General features: G+C 46.2%; 1 protein-coding gene across 3 annotated transcripts in view; it reads right to left on the reverse strand.

Moving 5' to 3' along the window:
* The window catches only part of LOC124001970 (runt-related transcription factor 3-like), a 93,226-nt gene that overhangs the window by 20,170 nt on the left and 55,178 nt on the right, over positions 1 to 17,878 (reverse strand). For all 3 annotated transcript variants that reach the window (XM_046309162.1, XM_046309160.1, XM_046309161.1), the window contains exon 6: positions 5,864 to 6,028. In XM_046309162.1, the coding sequence (XP_046165118.1) occupies positions 5,864 to 6,028 (165 nt within the window). The remainder of the gene's footprint in view (positions 1 to 5,863; positions 6,029 to 17,878) is intronic.

Here is a 17,878-nt window from a genome sequence, read left to right on the forward strand (position 1 = left end):
ATGTGTGTGTACGTCTGAGGAACCAGGGCAGCGTTTAGCAGACGTCTCAAAAGTGTTATGTTGACGACAAAACTCAGACACTATTTCCTGGCTCAGAAAACTATATGAAGCAATGGGCTTTAGCAGGAGATTACATTGTATCTTTTCCTGTTGTTGTCGGCTGTAAACTCTGGGTTTCTGTGTAGATAATAGAAAACATATTTAGCGATCAGAAGATGAGAATCCATTTCATTCTAAAGTGTTGACGGCTCATCTATTACCCCGTGATTCTCAAACAAACAGATCCAGGAATAAATGTATCTGCAAGATACAACTCTTTCTGCGATGGCTGCCAAAAGCAGAGGTGTGTGTCGTGTTTATATGTAAATACATCCCTGTATTACCAAGGGACTATTTTAGTTTGAGCTAGGTTTGTATTAGTGTGTTGTATAAATTCTGACTAAAATAAATTCTGTACATGGCCATGCCCAGTGATCTGTGTCAAAGTGTACAGTACATTGGCGGCAGGTAGCCTAGTGGCTAGTAATCGAAAGGTTGCTGGTTTGAATCCCTAAGTGAAAAATATGCCGATGTGCCCATGGGCAAGGCACTTAACACTAATTACTCCTGTAAGTCGCTCTGGATAAGAGCGTCTGTTAAATGAACAAAAAATGTAAATGTAAGGTACATATAAGCCTAGGTAGAAAGGGGAGGGAAAACATCTCTCCACTGTTATTTGATTATTTTAGCATTAGCCCTGAGCTACACAGTCATGGTGGTAATACCAGAGATTAAGGTGTGTGTGATTGCACAGTCCTCCCCTCCTTGTGTCTACACACACACGAACGCACGCACACGAACACACACACTTCAGAGAGGGCCTCTAGCCTCTGGCGGGTGTTGTGTGGAATCAGTTTGGACCTCTATGCATCTCATCCCTGGCAGCTCTGAGCCGCATGAATGTGGTGTGTCTGTGCTGAAGGAGTGTGTGCACCCAGTGTGTGTGTGTTGTATTGGTGCAGGCCTTTGAGATTTGACATGCTTATAAAGATCTGCACTGATCCCCCTGCAGCTAGGCAGACGAGTGCAGAGCACAGAGCCTTTCTTCACTTGCCATCTCACTGCTGTCTGCACACCTGCCCTGCTAGACAGGAAGAATTTGGAGATATTTAGCAAGCCCTTATGGATACTGTGCTGTGTAAAAGTATTTGCCCCCTTTATAATTTTCTCTACTTTTGCATATTTTTTTACACAAAATGTTATCAGATCTTCAACCAAAACCTAATATTAGATAAAGGGAACCTGAGTGAACAAAAAACACAGCAATTACAAACTTATTTCATTAAATTAATAAAATAAATATAAATTTATTTTGTTATTTGTAAACTCATGTTCCCTTCATCTAATACAGTTGTGTAAAGTACTTAAGTAAAAATAATTAAAGTTAAGTCGTTTTTTTGTATTTGTACTTAACTTTACTATTTATTTTTTTTGACAACTTTTACTTTTACTTCACTATATTCCTAACGAAAATCATGTACTTTTTACTCCATACATTTTCTCTGCCAGCCAAGGGTACTCAATACATTTTCTCTGCCAGCCAAGGGTACTCAATACATTTTCTCTGCCAGCCAAGGGTACTCAATACATTTTCTCTGACAGCCAAGGGTACTCAATACATTCTCTCTGACAGCCAAGGGTACTCAACACATTTTCTCTGCCAGCCAAGGGTACTCAATACATTTTCTCTGACAGCCAAGGGTACTCAATACATTTTCTCTGACAGCCAAGGGTACTCAATACATTTTCTCTGACAGCCAAGGGTACTCAATACATTTTCTCTGACAGCCAAGGGTACTCAATACATTTTCTCTGACAGCCAAGGGTACTCAATACATTTTGAATGCTTAGCAGGACAGGAGAGTGGTCCAATGAACTTCCCTACTGCCAATGATCTGGAGGACTCACTAAACAAGGCAAGTCAGTTAAGAACAAATCCTTATATTCAATGACAGCCTTGGAACAGTGTAACTGAACAAAAGATTTTTACCTTGTCAGCTCAGATCTGCCAACCTTTCAGTTACAAGTCCAACACTCTAACCACTAGGCTACCTGCCTAGTGAGTGTTAGAGTGTGCCCCTGGAATTGTGCCCTCTGGTTTGCTTTATATAAGGAATTTGAAAGGATTTTTACTATTACTTTTGATACTTCAGTATATTTGAGAAATTACATTTACTTTTTACCCGTTTTTTTGTGATATCCAATTGGTAGTTTCAGTCTTGTCCCATCGCTGCAACTCCCGTACGGACTCGGGAGTTGGCGAAGGTCAAGAGAAACGTAGGTCGAGAGCCATGCGTCCTCTGAAACAAGACCCTGCCAAGCCGCACTGCTTCTTGACACACTGCTCACTTAACCCGGAAGCCAACCGCACCAATGTGTTGGAGGAAACACCGTACAACTGGCGACACGAGTCAGCGTGCATCCGGCCTGCCAGAAGGACTCAGTAGAGTGCGATGGGACAAGGATTTTTGATACTTAAGTATATTAAAAATCAAATACTTTTAGACTTTTACTCAAGTAGTATTTTACTGGGTGACTTTCACTTTTACTTGAGTCATTTTCTATTAAGGTATCTTTACTTTTTCCACCACTGATCTAATATTAGGTTTTGATCTGATATCATTCAGTATAAAAAAATATGCAAAAATAGAGAAAATCAGAAAGGGAGCAAATACTTTTTAACGGCACTGTAAGTCCATCTGGATAAGCTTAGCTGCCAGGGCCGTTCCAATGGCAGACAACACGCATTCAAGTGCAGAACACAAACTTTAAACCATCAAGAAATGTGTAACAGTAGTACTGTCTTTAGTTGTATAGATGCTGACTACTCATGGTCCTTCTGGTCCATGGCACTGGCTGATTAGCAGAGTTGTTTAAGCTCAGCTACACTACATGACCAAAGGTATGTGGACACCTGCTCGTTGAACATCTCATTCCAAAATCATTGGCATCTATATGGAGTTGGTCCCCACTTTGCTGCTATAACAGCCTCCACTCTTTTGGGAAGGATTACCGCTACATACCACTAGATGTTGGAACATTGCTGCTGGGACTTGCTTCCATTCAGCCACAAAGACATTAGTGAGGTCGGCACTGATGTTGGGCGATTAGGCCTAGCTCGTAGTCGGCATTCCAATTCATCCCAAAGGTGTTCAATGGGGTTGAGGTCAGGGCTCTGTCCAGGCCGGTCAAGTTCTTCCATACTGATCTCGACAAACCATTTCTGTATGGACCTCGCTTTGTGCACGGCTGTATTGTCATGCCGAAACAGGAAAGGGCCTTCCCCAAACTGTTGCCACAAAGTTGGAAGCACAGAATCGTTCAGAATGCCATTGTATAATGTAGCATTAAGATTTCCCTTCACTGGAACTAAGGGGCCTAGCCCAAACCATGAAAAACAGCCCCAGACCATTATTCCTCCTCCACCAACCTTTATAGGGGCAGGTAGCCAAACCCAGATTCGTCCATCAGCCTGCCATATGGTGAAGCGTTATTCATCACTCAAGAGAACGTGTTTCCACTGCTCCAGAGTCCAATGGCAGCGATTTTTACACCACTCCAGCCGACACCATGGACACCCAATTCATGAAGCTCCTGGCGAACAGTTATTGTGCCGACCTTGCTTCCAGAGGCAGTTTGGAACTCGGTAGTGAGTGTTACAAACGATGACAGACGATTTTTACGCGCTATGCACTTCAGCATTCGGCGGTCCTGTTCTGTGAGCTTGTGTGGCTTCAATCCATGGCTTAGCCGTTGTTGCTCCTAGACGTTTCAGAACTTACAGATGACCGGGGCAGCTCTAGCAGGACAGACATTTGATGAACTGATTTGTTGGAGAGGTGGCATCCTATGATGACAGTGTCACATTGAAAGTCACTGAGCTCTTCAGTAAGGCCATTCTACTGCCAATGTGTGTCTATGGAGATGTAGAATCCAGTCATTTGAAGGAGTGTCCAAATACTTTTGTATATATAGTGTATCTAGGTTACAGTGGTGTACAAGGCTAAACCCCATGTACCGAGAGATACACTTCCACCAACAGAGAGCAAAACACTCATAAACACCTTTACAACACACTGATATAGGCTCATTAACTGGGAAGGAGCCTCACTCTGTCTGTCAGCCTTAACCCCCTGCATGAGAACTAGGGAGTGGGTGAGAGAGGACAGTGTGTGTGTGTGTGTGTGTGTGTGTGTGTGTGTGTGTGTGTGTGTGTGTGTGTGTGTGTGTGTGTGTGTGTGTGTGTGTGTGTGTGTGTGTGTGTGTGTGTGTGTGTGTGTGTGTGTGTGTGTGTGTGTGTGTGTGTGTGCATATTAGTGTTTTGTCTGCACACTTCCAGACATGCCATCATGTTCAGAAGCTCTGACATATGTCTGTGAGCAAACCTCCACCCACGTACCCCCTATCCCATTAGACACACACACACACACACACACACACACACACACACACACACACACACACACACACACACACACACACACACACACACACACACACACACACACACACACACACACACACACACACACACACACACACACACACACACACACACACACATTCCCCTCCTCCCCACTGTCTCAACTGCAGATCTGCCCTGTTAAGCCAGTCAGCCTGAGACTGACGTGATTGCAGAGGTACCAGGTGGCTGTGAGATTCCTGAGGCTGTAGTGTGACGTGGTGAACCAGCCCCAGTGCTCCAGTCAGGCTGTTTGGCAGGGATCAGGGTTCCTCCTAGCCCCAGACTGGACCCTGCGTCCTGCTCTCTGCGGCCCCGGTCCTCACCGACGCAGGGCATCCGGGGACAGAGCTGGCGTGAGTGAGCGGCCCCTGCCAGTAAATGTACTGGACCCTCCCCCAGGTCTGGGCTCTCATATCAGCAGGGAGGGTTGCACTCAACCTTGGGCCTCAGCCTGCCACATAAAACTAACTCAACCTTGGGCCTCAGCCTGCCACATAAAACTAACTCAACCTGGGGCCTCAGCCTGCCACATAAAACTAACTCAACCTGGGGCCTCAGCCTGCCACATAAAACTAACTCAACCTGGGGCCTCAGCCTGCAACATAAAACTAACTCATCCTGGGGCCTCAGCCTGCCACATAAAACTAACTCAACCTGGGGCCTCAGCCTGCCACATAAAACTAACTCAACCTGGGGCCTCAGCCTGCCACATAAAACTAACTCAACCTGGGTCCTCAGCCTGCCACATAAAACTAACTCAACCTGGGGCCTCAGCCTGCCACATAAAACTAACTCATCCTTGGGTCTCAGCCTGCCACATAAAACTAACTCATCCTTGGGCCTCAGCATGCCACATAAAACTAACTCAACCTGGGTCCTCAGCCTGCCACATAAAACTAACTCAACCTTAGGCCTCAGCCTGCCACATAAAACTAACTCAACCTGGGGTCTCAGCCTGCCACATACAGACTAACTCAACCTGGGGACTCAGCCTGCCACATACAGACTAACTCAACCTGGGGCCTCAGCCTGCCACATACAGACTAACTCAACCAGGGTCCTCAGCCTGCCACATACAGACTAACTCAACCTGGGGCCTCAGCCTGCCACATACAGACTAACTCAACATGGGGGCTCAGCCTGCCACATACAGACTAACTCAGCCCATAGAGATAAAGTTAGAGCAACACTGTCAGTTCATTATGTGTCACAGTTAGGGAGAGGCATTTGTAGAGCAAACCTCTACACAGTACTGTAGCAGAACGTGGAGTGTTTGTGATGAGTGAGCAGCTCTGAATTGGGACAGACTGAGTGAAAGAGTCAGTGTGATAGTGGTTCCTGTGTGGTCAGTGGTCCTACCTTGTATCTGGGACTGGGTGGAGGGCCCCAGGTGGCTCTGGTGCATGGGCCGGGGCTGGGGGTTACCAGGCCCCATCCTCAGGCTGGCTCGCTGGTAGCGCTCAATCTCTGTCAGCCTATCAGAGAACTGCATCTTCTGGGGATCCTCTAGCTTTACCCTGTGTCCTGAGGGAGGAAGAGAGAAGGACAGAGAGAGAGAAAATGAGAGAGAGAGGAGACCCAAGTTAACACCTACACAGCCGGGAAATCATGGCACTTTATTAATTTTCCACAGCGGTAGTAAATAGTCAAAAATAGAAAAAACAATAGTACATCCAAATGTTATGTCTGCTGTAATATTAGAGTTTTTCTTTCCTCAGATCTCTCCATGGCACCAACAGTTTACTAGGCCTTGTGAGTCTGTTTTGAAGTGGGAGGATATATATTGGCGATTGGGGATAGTACAGTGACATAATCATATTATATGAATAACGCCCTCTGTTCTCCACCAACTAATCTATTTCAATCGGATTATAGAAAAGAACAGTAGCCAAGTTTACTTAGAAATAGAAACATATGAATAGAATGTTGACAGGCAGTGGTGTTGTGGTTGGGCTAAACCTGCACCTGCCTTTGTGTTATAATCAGATACATGGAATACCACTAATACTCTATCTAGTGTATAACAATAGTACTAGCTTAATAATACAATATTTGCATGATAATGATAGTATGAAATAGGTTATAATTACAGCAACAGAAAATACTGCGAATCTATCCCCTAACTTGTCGACTCAACAGTACAACCCCAGTACAACCCCAGTATAACCCTGGTATAACCCAGCACAGCCCCAGCACAACCCCAGTACAACCCCATTACAACCACAGTATAACCACAGTACAACCCCAGTATAACCTCAGTACAACCCCAGTATAACGCCAGTACAACCCCAGTATAACCCGAGTACAACCCCAGTATAACGCCAGTATAACCCCAGTACAACCCCAGTATAACAGCAGTATAACCCCAGTATAACCTCAGTATAACACCAGTACAACCTCAATATAAACCCAGTATAACCTCAGTACAACCTCAGTATAACCCCAGTACAACACCACAGACTGGGTCTACTTGTCCAAATAGTGACTATACTGTACGTCTCACAGCGACTCAGGTCTGACAAAGCAGTCACTCAGTGAGGGAAACACCCAGACATCTCTCCTAGACTATAGCACTCATACTGGAACACACTGTGTGGACGTGTTGCACATGTGTGCATGTGCGTGGAGGTGTGTGTGATGAGAAAGATTGGAATGTATGAATTAAAACATATTTGACACCTCGCATACATCCGATCTGAAGACGACGCGGAGAGACCAAATTCTACAAGCAAAACCCTTATCACTTTAATATCTCTTCCACTGAAAAGCTTTCCTTAAAAGGCATACTTACAGTACAAGGCTATTTCAATGCAATCTTTCTCAATCATATTTAACATGTGATGTCACACACACACACACACACACACACACACACACACACACACACACACACACACACACACACACACACACACACACACACACACACACACACACACACACACACACACACACACACACACACACACACACACACACACACACACACACACACACACACACACACACACACACCTAAATGCCATACGTGAGTCCGGATGAGGGACTCCTCTAATGGAGGAAGGGCTTTTAATGTAACTATCAATGCAACAAACACATGTCTGAAAGAACATGTATACATTCTGTGGTTTTCTCCCTGGCATCTCTAATGTGAAGTAATGGCTAGATTTGAATATTTTATCACTATATAAAGGGGGCCAGCAGACGGACTGATATGGATTTTGCCCGCCCTCTCTCAGGATGACCCATGGGCAATATATCTTCCCTCCTGCGACTTGACCCATGGGTAATATATCCTGCCGTTTACCGCTCTGTCCATTTGGTAGAGATCACTCCCTCTCTTTACATAAAATGTAGTATTCTCTATCTCCCCCATACTCCCCCCCCCCACACACACCCTTTCACACACAGACATACACATAACAATTATGTGGATTGAGCTTGACTCCCAAGTAGAATAGTCTACATTACAATGGTGCCACGACTAGACACAGACACATTCAAGTCATCGCTCTCAAATGCAAACATACTGTAGATAAATAACCATCACCCAAACTACAACACAGGCCCCTCAAACACACCACATGACCAGTAACAAACACACCACATGACCAGTAACAAACACACCACATGACCAGTAACAAACACACCACATGACCAGTAACAAACACACCAACACAGGCCCCTCAAACACACCACCACATGACCAGTAACAAACACACCACCACATGACCAGTAACAAACACACCACCATATGACGAGTAACAAACACACCACCACATGACCAGTAACAAACACAACACCACATAACCAGTAACAAACACACCACCACATGACCAGTAACAAACACACCACCACATGACCAGTAACAAACACACCACCACAAACACACCACCACATGACCAGTAACAAACACACCACCACATGACCAGTAACAAACACACCACCACATGACCAGTAACAAACACACCACATGACCACAAACACACCACCACATGACCAGTAACAAACACACCACCACATGACCAGTAACAAACACAATACCACATGACCAGTAACAAACACAATACCACATGACCAGTAACAAACACACCACCACATGACCAGTAACAAACACACCAACACAGCCCCCTCAAACACACCACCACATGACCAGTAACAAACACACCACCACATGACCAGTAACAAACACACCACCACATGACCAGTAACAAACACACCAACACAGCCCCCTCAAACACACCACCACATGACCAGTAACAAACACACCACCACATGACCAGTAACAAACACACCACCACATGACCAGTAACAAACACACCACCACATGACCAGTAACAAACACACCACCACATGACCAGTAACAAACACAACACCACATAACCAGTAACAAACACACCACCACATGACCAGTAACAAACACACCACCACATGACCAGTAACAAACACACCACCACATGACCAGTAACAAACACACCACCACATGACCAGTAACAAACACACCACCACATGACCAGTAACAAACACAATACCACATGACCAGTAACAAACACAACACCACATGACCAGTAACAAACACACCACCACATGACCAGTAACAAACACACCAACACAGGCCCCTCAAACACACCACCACATGACCAGTAACAAACACACCACCACATGACCAGTAACAAACACACCAACACAGGCCCCTCAAACACACCACCACATGACCAGTAACAAACACACCACCACATGACCAGTAACAAACACACCACCACATGACCAGTAACAAACACACCACCACATGACCAGTAACAAACACAACACCACATGACCAGTAACAAACACACCACCACATGACCAGTAACAAACACACCAAACACATGAATACTCACATACTCTCACTGGGATCAACACCCTCTCAGTGTGAGTATGTGAGTATAGGAGTGTGAGGGTTTGTGTGTGTGTGTGTGTGTGTGTGTGTGTGTGTGTGTGTGTGTGTGTGTGTGTGTGTGTGTGTGTGTGTGTGTGTGTGTGTGTGTGTGTGTGTGTGTGTGTGTGTGTGTGTGTGTGTGTGTGCTGCGTGCGTGCGTGTGTGTGTGTGTGTGTGTGTAGATAAGTAATGTCTGAATGTGGGCTGTTTGACTGCTCAACATGTCCAGCTGTCTGTGTTGGGAGTCAGACGTAAAAAAACGCCGAAGGATGTAGTAATAGTGAGTGACCCCATCTATAAACCCACCATCTCACTATGACACAGGGACACAGTCTGGGGGAAAACGGCCCCCAAATATAGACCCATGTATGTCCCCTAGTGCAGTTATTGTGCAGTTATTGCAGTTATGTCCCCTAGTGCAGTGAACACCACCTCAAACAGCTGAGGTCAGGGAAATGATACATCCCACAGCTCTGTGGAAGAAGACAACAACCAGGGAAAAACAACCAGGGGAAAAATGGATCATTGTTAACTTTTTTCTGTGGCCTGCGTTGGTCTGGGATGAACTGGCTGGTGCTTTGGTGATGACGCGCACGCGACACACACACACACACACACACACACACACACACACACACACACACACACACACACACACACACACACACACACACACACACACACACACACACACACACACACACACACACACACACACACACACACACACACACACACACACACACACACACACACACACACACACACACACACACACACACACACACACACACACACAGCAGTGGCTCAGGTCCAGCTGGCAGGGAGTATGGTGATGACACACTGTTCTGTGCTTCCAGTAGGGGTTGGCCAGCCAATGTTACCATGAGAGAGAACCATAGGAGCAGAGCAGACAGAGGCTTCATTAGGATCCGGCCTGGTGTTCATTACCCCAAACCCCACAGTTACTGTTAACACTACAAGTCAACTCACATGGTTGACTATAGCTCTCCTCTCTCCCCCGTCTTTCTCCCCTTCTCTCTCTCTCTCCCCCATCTTTCTCCCCTTCCCTCTCTCTCCCCCGTCTTTCTCCCCTTCCCTCTCTCTCTCCCCCGTCTTTCTCCCCCTCCCTCTCTCTCTCCCCCGTCTTTCTCCCCTTCCCTCTCTCTCTCCCCCGTCTTTTCCCTCTCCCCCTTCCCTCTCTCTCCCCCCCGTCTTTCTCCCCTTCCCTCTCTCTCTCTTTCCCCCTCTTTCTCCCCCTTCCCTCTCTCTCTCCCCTTCCCTCTCTCTCTCCCCCATCTTTCTCCCCTTCCCTCTCTGTCCCTCCCTTTTTTATATATAAGAGAAGACTTCAACAGTTTTCCATGAGGAAGCTAACATACAGTATATACAGTATACACAACCTTCCTCCTCTTGTCTTCACTTAGACATCACCCCTCTAAGCCTCATAGAGAGGAAATGGATTGGTGCAATGGTGGCGGGTCTTGTATAGAAATACAACTGTCATGGTCGTGAGAGTCTCATATAGTTGGTCGGCCATTCGGACACTACAGACAATTCTGTGGGAAGACTGATTTTCGGGATGTGTCAGTGTGACATAGGTGGATGCAGTGGATTGAGACACATCCAATGCAAATTTTAAAAAACATATCTCGAGCTTAAACAGAAAGATTTTTATGGGGATTTTTGTATTATGCTAATTAGATTCCCACAGGGGCACATATATCGACTCTAGGTTAAGAGACAAACAGAGCCCTTTGCCTGATGCTGTTCAATGCAGTGTTTAAACATCTTTTTAGGCCTGACCCCACTCATCCATGTGTCTGGTAGAACGCCAGAGGTTGACTCCCACTCTGTAGGGTCTCGACCAGGGTTCTCTGTGCACCACGGACCCATTTCGGAGGGGATTCTGTGGTGGATGAATATTTTATGTGTCAGGGTGCACTTAGGAAAGAATGCCCAGTTGTTTCTCTATGATATCATAACCACAAGATAGAGCTGGGAGATGGAGGCCAACAGGGAGGCAGGGATGATGTGGTTCAAACACCAGCCCTCAATACATGGAAGAGGTAAAATGGATGCCAGAAGCTGTAGATTTACTAGCTTCCTCTCTAGATGGCTGTTGCATCATCTTACAGCATTATAAGGACTGTGAGGACCAAATAAAAAGGTTGATATAAAATGTCTGGTATTAATGATGTACTGAAAATCCATTTCACTGAAAATCTCTGTCGGAATAATGTCTGTGCTTTTCCCACCCACCGTTTCTGTTTTCTTTGGCCAATACAATACCATGTTATCAGCAGATGAACTGAAGACAGAGGGCCTTGATGCCCCCCATGTTTTCTGTGCTCTTCAGAACATGTAGATAGGTTCAAGTGTAACAGATAAGATACATCCGTGTGGGAAACTGACCCTGTGACTGGTCCCTTTGAATTGAAACACTGAAGAGAAAAATGATCAACCCTGATCGCCTACAAATGACATTGAGCCACAAGGAGCAGAATGATTAAGGTCAGTACTTATGGAACGTAGAGCTGTGCCAACGGGCAACTCTTACCAAGAGCTGACCAACCCCTTCAGACCAGACGTGCCAATCTCAGCGAGTCCCACCCTAACCCCCTAAAGCCCATATCAGTGGAACACAGAGACAGTGTTTGCTCAGAGGGTGCTAATGACAGCTCCTAAACGCTGACGTGTCCAGCTGAATGATCACCCGATATGGCCCCTTTCCTCCCTCACTCCTGTGCTGCTGCTTTTTTTCAAACATTGAAAGAAAGAAACATATGTTCCCTTCCAATGAGAGACACATTAAACACAAGCTCTTTTTAGTAAAGGGCTGGGCGTGCTTTCAGGGGCAAAGTGAAACTCTATCTGGACTGCAAAGGGCAATACGTGCCTTGGCCCGGACCCAGATCTGTGCTGAATATATTTGAAGTGTAAATATTTGTATTCATCGTATAAATGGACTTGGTAGGCCCTTGATAACAGACTAGAATTGGTTGAGTGCCTGTATCAGACTGAAAACTATAACACGTCTATAAGGACTGTGCACTCTGCCTGTATAAATAATAGGTACATAGTAAGTGAGAGGCATTATATGTCAGTCCTGCACCAATAGCTGTAGTGCAGAGTTCTGGGTTTGTTTAGCTCTATTATTAGGACATGTTGATGCCAGCCTCTCCCTGTCTGATTCACAGTTTGACAAAAACAACACATTCGACTAACATGCTGCTGTTGAGTGTGTTGAGGGAAGTGTGTGTGAGTGTGTTGAGGGAAGTGTGTGTGAGTGTGTTGAGGGAAGTGTGTGTGAGTGTGTTGAGGGAAGTGTGTGTGAGTGTGTTGAGGGAAGTGTGTGTGAGTGTGTTGAGGGAAGTGTGTGTGAGTGTGTTGAGGGAAGTGTGTGTGAGTGTGTTGAGGGAAGTGTGTGTGAGTGTGTTGAGGGAAGTGTGTGTGAGTGTGTTGGGAAAGTGTGTGTGAGTGTGTTGAGGGAAGTGTGTGTGAGTGTGTTGAGGGAAGTGTGTGTGAGTGTGTTGAGGGAAGTGTGTGTGAGTGTGTTGTGGGAAGTGTGTGTGAGTGTGTTGTGGGAAGTGTGTGTGAGTGTGTTGAGGGAAGTGTGTGTGAGTGTGTTGAGGGAAGTGTGTGTGAGTGTGTTGAGGGAAGTGTGTGTGAGTGTGTTGAGGGAAGTGTGTGTGAGTGTGTTGAGGGAAGTGTGTGTGAGTGTGTTGTGGGAAGTGTGTGTGAGTGTGTTGAGGGAAGTGTGTGTGAGTGTGTTGAGGGAAGTGTGTGTGAGTGTGTGTATTAGGGAGGAATATTTCAAGGCAATAGGCCCTATACTTTCTATACTGAACTGTGAACTGTCTGACTATTTCTATCCTGAACTATAAGCTCTCTTAACTGTTTCTTTGTCAGTCAGAAACATCAACCTGCTTGAGAACGACAGTTGAGAGTTTGTTGTAGTGGCGTTGGTTGGGTTGCTAGCAAACTTTCGCTTTGTATTGGAGCTCGAATACGTTTCAACATCTGTTGAGCAAAGCGTTGCACACCTGTCTTCCTCTTCCTCCTATCATGACTATTTTGCCTCCCCCTTTCCCCTACCCTCTCTTACTTCCCCTTTCACTATCACTGGTACCATCAACATGCCTGAGGCATTAGCTATTACACTGCCACAGCAATGCAACCAATAACAGAGTTGGGCTTTAGAGGCTGTCCAATCATAGATCAGTTTGAAGCTGACCCAGAAGGATGTGGGTTTTATTATTGAATAGTGTTTGTGTTTAGTCTCTTTATAGTCTGGCTCTAAATTAGTCTCAAAAACACAGAGACACACAGAAACACCACACAAGCAATGAACTCTTTCAATGTATCTTGTGATATATTGATGTCCATGTCATGAACTGAATGGATGCAGTATTTCACTGTAAACTATCACCATGAGACAGACTACCTTTAGTATTCCATAATACTTACGTGGCTGTGACTAGTACACTGCCCTCATGTTTTTTTTTACCTGAATGTGGGCCACTGCTGCTTGATGATGTCTGTGCTTTTTTATTTCTATCTGTAATATTTTGATAGGTAATGTACCGGTCGGATTTCCACAGCCTACACCAATCTATCAGGGGAGGTTTAGCTAAGCCTGGCTCTCTCCCCAGCCTGTTACTGCTGCCTGTCTATATGCATGCATGCATGTCTGTCTGTCTCAGAGGCAGATGTTAGCTAGGCTTCCCCTGGGGACCATACTCAGCCTGAAATCCCCCTGTCTACAGCAGGGCTGAAAATCCACTCACAGCAGGGGAGAAAATGTGAGACTGTGTGTGTGAGCACAGATCCAGCCTTCCTGTCTTGATGAAGGGATAAGGCTGCGTAGCGGGAGTGTAGTTAGATGTGTGTGTGTGTGTGTGTGTGTGTGTGTGTGTGTGTGTGTGTGTGTGTGTGTGTGTGTGTGTGTGTGTGTGTGTGTGTGTGTGTGTGTGTGTGTGTGTGTGTGTGTGTGTGTGTGTGTGTGTGTGTGTGTGTGTGTGTGTGTGTGTGTGTGTGATTAGAGAGGAATAGGGGCTATGCCTGGGGCAGGTCAAGGCAGGCAGTATGAGTGGAGGGGTGCAGGCCCACCCACATCCACTAACAATACAGAGAGGCCCGTAGCACTGAGCAATCATCTCTCTGTTGTTCCACCTTACTATGTATGTATTTCCTCTGGTGGAGGGGAGGGGTGATGTGTGTTAGTAGGAGGGAGGCAGTAAAGGTGGGTGAGGGAGGGGGTAAGGAGAGGGTGAGGGAGGGGGTGAGGAGAGGGTGAGGGAGGGGGAGGGGGTGAGGAGAGTACAGGGTGAAGGAGGTTGTTTTTCAGCACCTCTTTGGATGGTTGCCTTAGCACAACCCTTCCCATGCTACAGACTCAGCCTGAACAGAGAGGGCCCTTTTTCACCCCAGTGACAGATCATATTAAAGAAACAAGCTGCTCTGAGAGTGTTGTTTTAGCTCTGGTGAGAGGTTGTAGGGGTTGCAAGGCTGTGTGTACAGGGGTAGCCAGGGTGTGCTAAGCAGTGAGGTGTCTTCGCAGATCTGTGGGAAAGGAAAGCAACCATCGTTATCACGTGTCAACGCAACGCTAGCAGACGTGTCAAAGGTTTCACACCTCGGTGTGTGTGTGTGTGTGTGTGTGTGTGTGTGTGTGTGTGTGTGTGTGTGTGTGTGTGTGTGTGTGTGTGTGTGTGTGTGTGTGTGTGTGTGTGTGTATATATGTGTGTGTGTGTGTGTGTGTGTGTGTGTGTGTGTGTGTGTGTGTGTGTGTGTGTGTGTGTGTGTGTGTGTGTGTGTGTGTGTGTGTGTGTGTGTGTGTGTGTGTGTGTGTGTGTGTGTGTGTGTGTGTGTGTGTGTGTGTGTGTGAGATTAGGGGGGAGAGTGGAAGATATCTGCGTTTGTGATTCAGACTCATTTAGACAGGTTTAGCCAGACTGGCAAAATTAGAACTGGAAAAGTAAAAGTGTGTGTGTTCTTATGGGTATGTGTGTGTATGAGGAGGTTGCTGTGTAAATTTATGTCAGTTTCCAGTGATGGGGTTCCAAGGTCTGTCCATAAACAGCATTTAAACAGGGGACTGGTAGCGCTGAATGTGTACAAGAATATATATTTTTATTGTTGCAATATGTAAGAGTCTTAATGGGTTTGGACCCCAGGAAGAGTAGCTGCTGCCTTGGCAGCATGGGGATCCCTAATAAATACAAATAGAAATGATGTTGAACACTTTAATCTTGAATATGATCAATGTCAGCGGAGTGGCACAGGAAGAAGCCCTGGTCACATTCTCATAGTACAGACCAGACATTCAAATTCAGTGGTTAGTATAAAGTGATGTTTGAACCACGGGTTGAAGAAGCTTCTCTCCTCCATGTTTGCTCATTGAATTACTCAGTCCTCCAGCTCTGGAACCAACATTACATCTCCAAACACCTATTATTTGCTGCCTGTTCCTTAATATGAGGTCCCAGAAAAATAAACATGTCAACCCCATAGTTTTCCAGTAAGCCACAGATACTTCTTCCCACTATCCACCCCCTCCCAAACACCCCTCGCCATAGAAAAACGGTTTATTGTCATAATGCAGTAAGGGAGTAAATATTCCAACTCATGGGACATTTATTCTTCTAAATGGAGATCTGAACCTTTATTAAATGAGGTGTAACAGGTGGTAATGGCTCCCTCTTGTATGGGTGAGAGTAAATAAGGAAGAAGCAGTACATAGAGTGGGCTTATACTTCTCTCCACTGGTAGGTAAACAGGAAAGACTTTTGGGCTGTGAGTTTGTGGGAGGAAGGGGAGCTGAGTTTGGGTATGAAATTGTCTTTTCTGTGTTTCTGAGAAAAAGTCCCCTGACAGCCTCACTTCCATCATCAGGGAGAATTAAAAGCACTTGCTGAGGTTTCTTTATATAATTCTGTAATTGTTTGTGTGTCCACTTGCTGCGTATGACATCAGCGAATACAAATGTTCAAATGTTGTTGAGCGCATTCTATCCCCCACCCCCTGCATGTGTGTGTGCAAAGTGAAGGGGGTGATTGTGTGTGTGTGTTTGTCCAACCAGACAGGAGCAGACTTGAGCCTATATGACTAACCCGAGGAGTAGAAAGGGGGCATAACAAAGCAGTAGACAATGCTATGCTCGTTCTTTTTTCCTCCTTGATAGAAACTTCTGCATTCATGTCACAAGGACTTTCAGAACAGCAAACAGAGACACAGTAAACCGTGATGAGAAGAAAAAGTGATGGGTTAACTGAATGGTTTAGCTCTTTCTCTCTCCCTCTCTGTCTAAATACCTTGTCTGAGGTAAAACCTTGTAGGGTTCTTTGGCTGTCCACATAGGAGATCGCTTTGAAGAACCCTTTTTGGTTGGAGGTAGAAACCCTACAAGAACCCTTTTTGGTTGCAGGTAGTTGAGGGGTTTGGGGATAGCTGAGGGGTTTGGGTAGCTGAGGGGTTTGGGGTAGTTGAAGGGTTTGGGGGTAGCTGAAGGGTTTGGGTAGCTGAGGGGTTTGGGGTTTGGGGATAGCTGAGGGGTTTGGAGGTAGTTGAGGGGTTTGGGGTAGTTAGGGGTTTAGAGATAGTTGAGGGGTCTGGGGGGAGCTGGGGGTTTGGGTAGCTGAGGGGTTTGGGGATAGCTGAGCGGTTTGGGGTAGTTAGGGGTTTAGAGACAGTTGAGGGGTTTGGGGATAGCTTAGGGGTTTGGAGGTAGTTCAGGGGTCTGGGGATAGCTGAAGGGTTTGGGGTAGTTGAGGGGTTTGGGGTAGTTAGGGGTTTAGAGATAGTTGAGGGGTCTGGGGGAGCTGAGGGGTTTGGGTAGCTGAGGGGTTTGGGGATAGCTGAGCGGTTTGGGGTAGTTAGGGATTTAGAGACAGTTGAGGGGTTTGGGGATAGCTTAGGGGTTTGGAGGTAGTTCAGGGGTCTGGGGATAGCTGAAGGGTTTGGGGTAGTTAGGAGTTTTGGGGTAGTTGGGGGGGGTTGGGTAGTTGAGGGGTTTGGGGATATCTGAAGGGTTTGGGTAGCTGAGGGGTTTGGAGTAGTTGAGGGGTTTGGGTAGCTGAGCGGTTTGGGGTAGTTGAGGGGTTTGTGGGTAGCTGAGGGGTTTGTGGGTAGCTGAGGGGTTTGGGGATAGCTGAAGGGTTTGGGGTAGTTGAGTGGTTTGGGGTAGCTGAGGGGTTTGGAGGTAGTTGAGGGGTTTGGGGATAGCTGAGGGGTTTATGAGGTAGTTGAGGGGTTTGGGGTAGTTAGGGGTTTAGAGGTAGTTGAGGGGTTTGGGGATAGCTGAGGGGTTAGGGGTTTGGGGATAGCTAATGGGTTTGGAGGTAGTTGAGGGGTCTGGGGATAGCTGAAGGGTTTGGGGTAGTTAGGAGTTTTGGGGTAGTTGGGGTTTTTGGGGTAGTTGAGGGGTTTGGGGATAGCTGATGATGGGTTTGGGT

The sequence above is a fragment of the Oncorhynchus gorbuscha genome, linkage group LG17, assembly GCF_021184085.1.
Source record: "Oncorhynchus gorbuscha isolate QuinsamMale2020 ecotype Even-year linkage group LG17, OgorEven_v1.0, whole genome shotgun sequence".
Taxonomy (NCBI): Eukaryota; Metazoa; Chordata; class Actinopteri; order Salmoniformes; family Salmonidae; genus Oncorhynchus; species Oncorhynchus gorbuscha.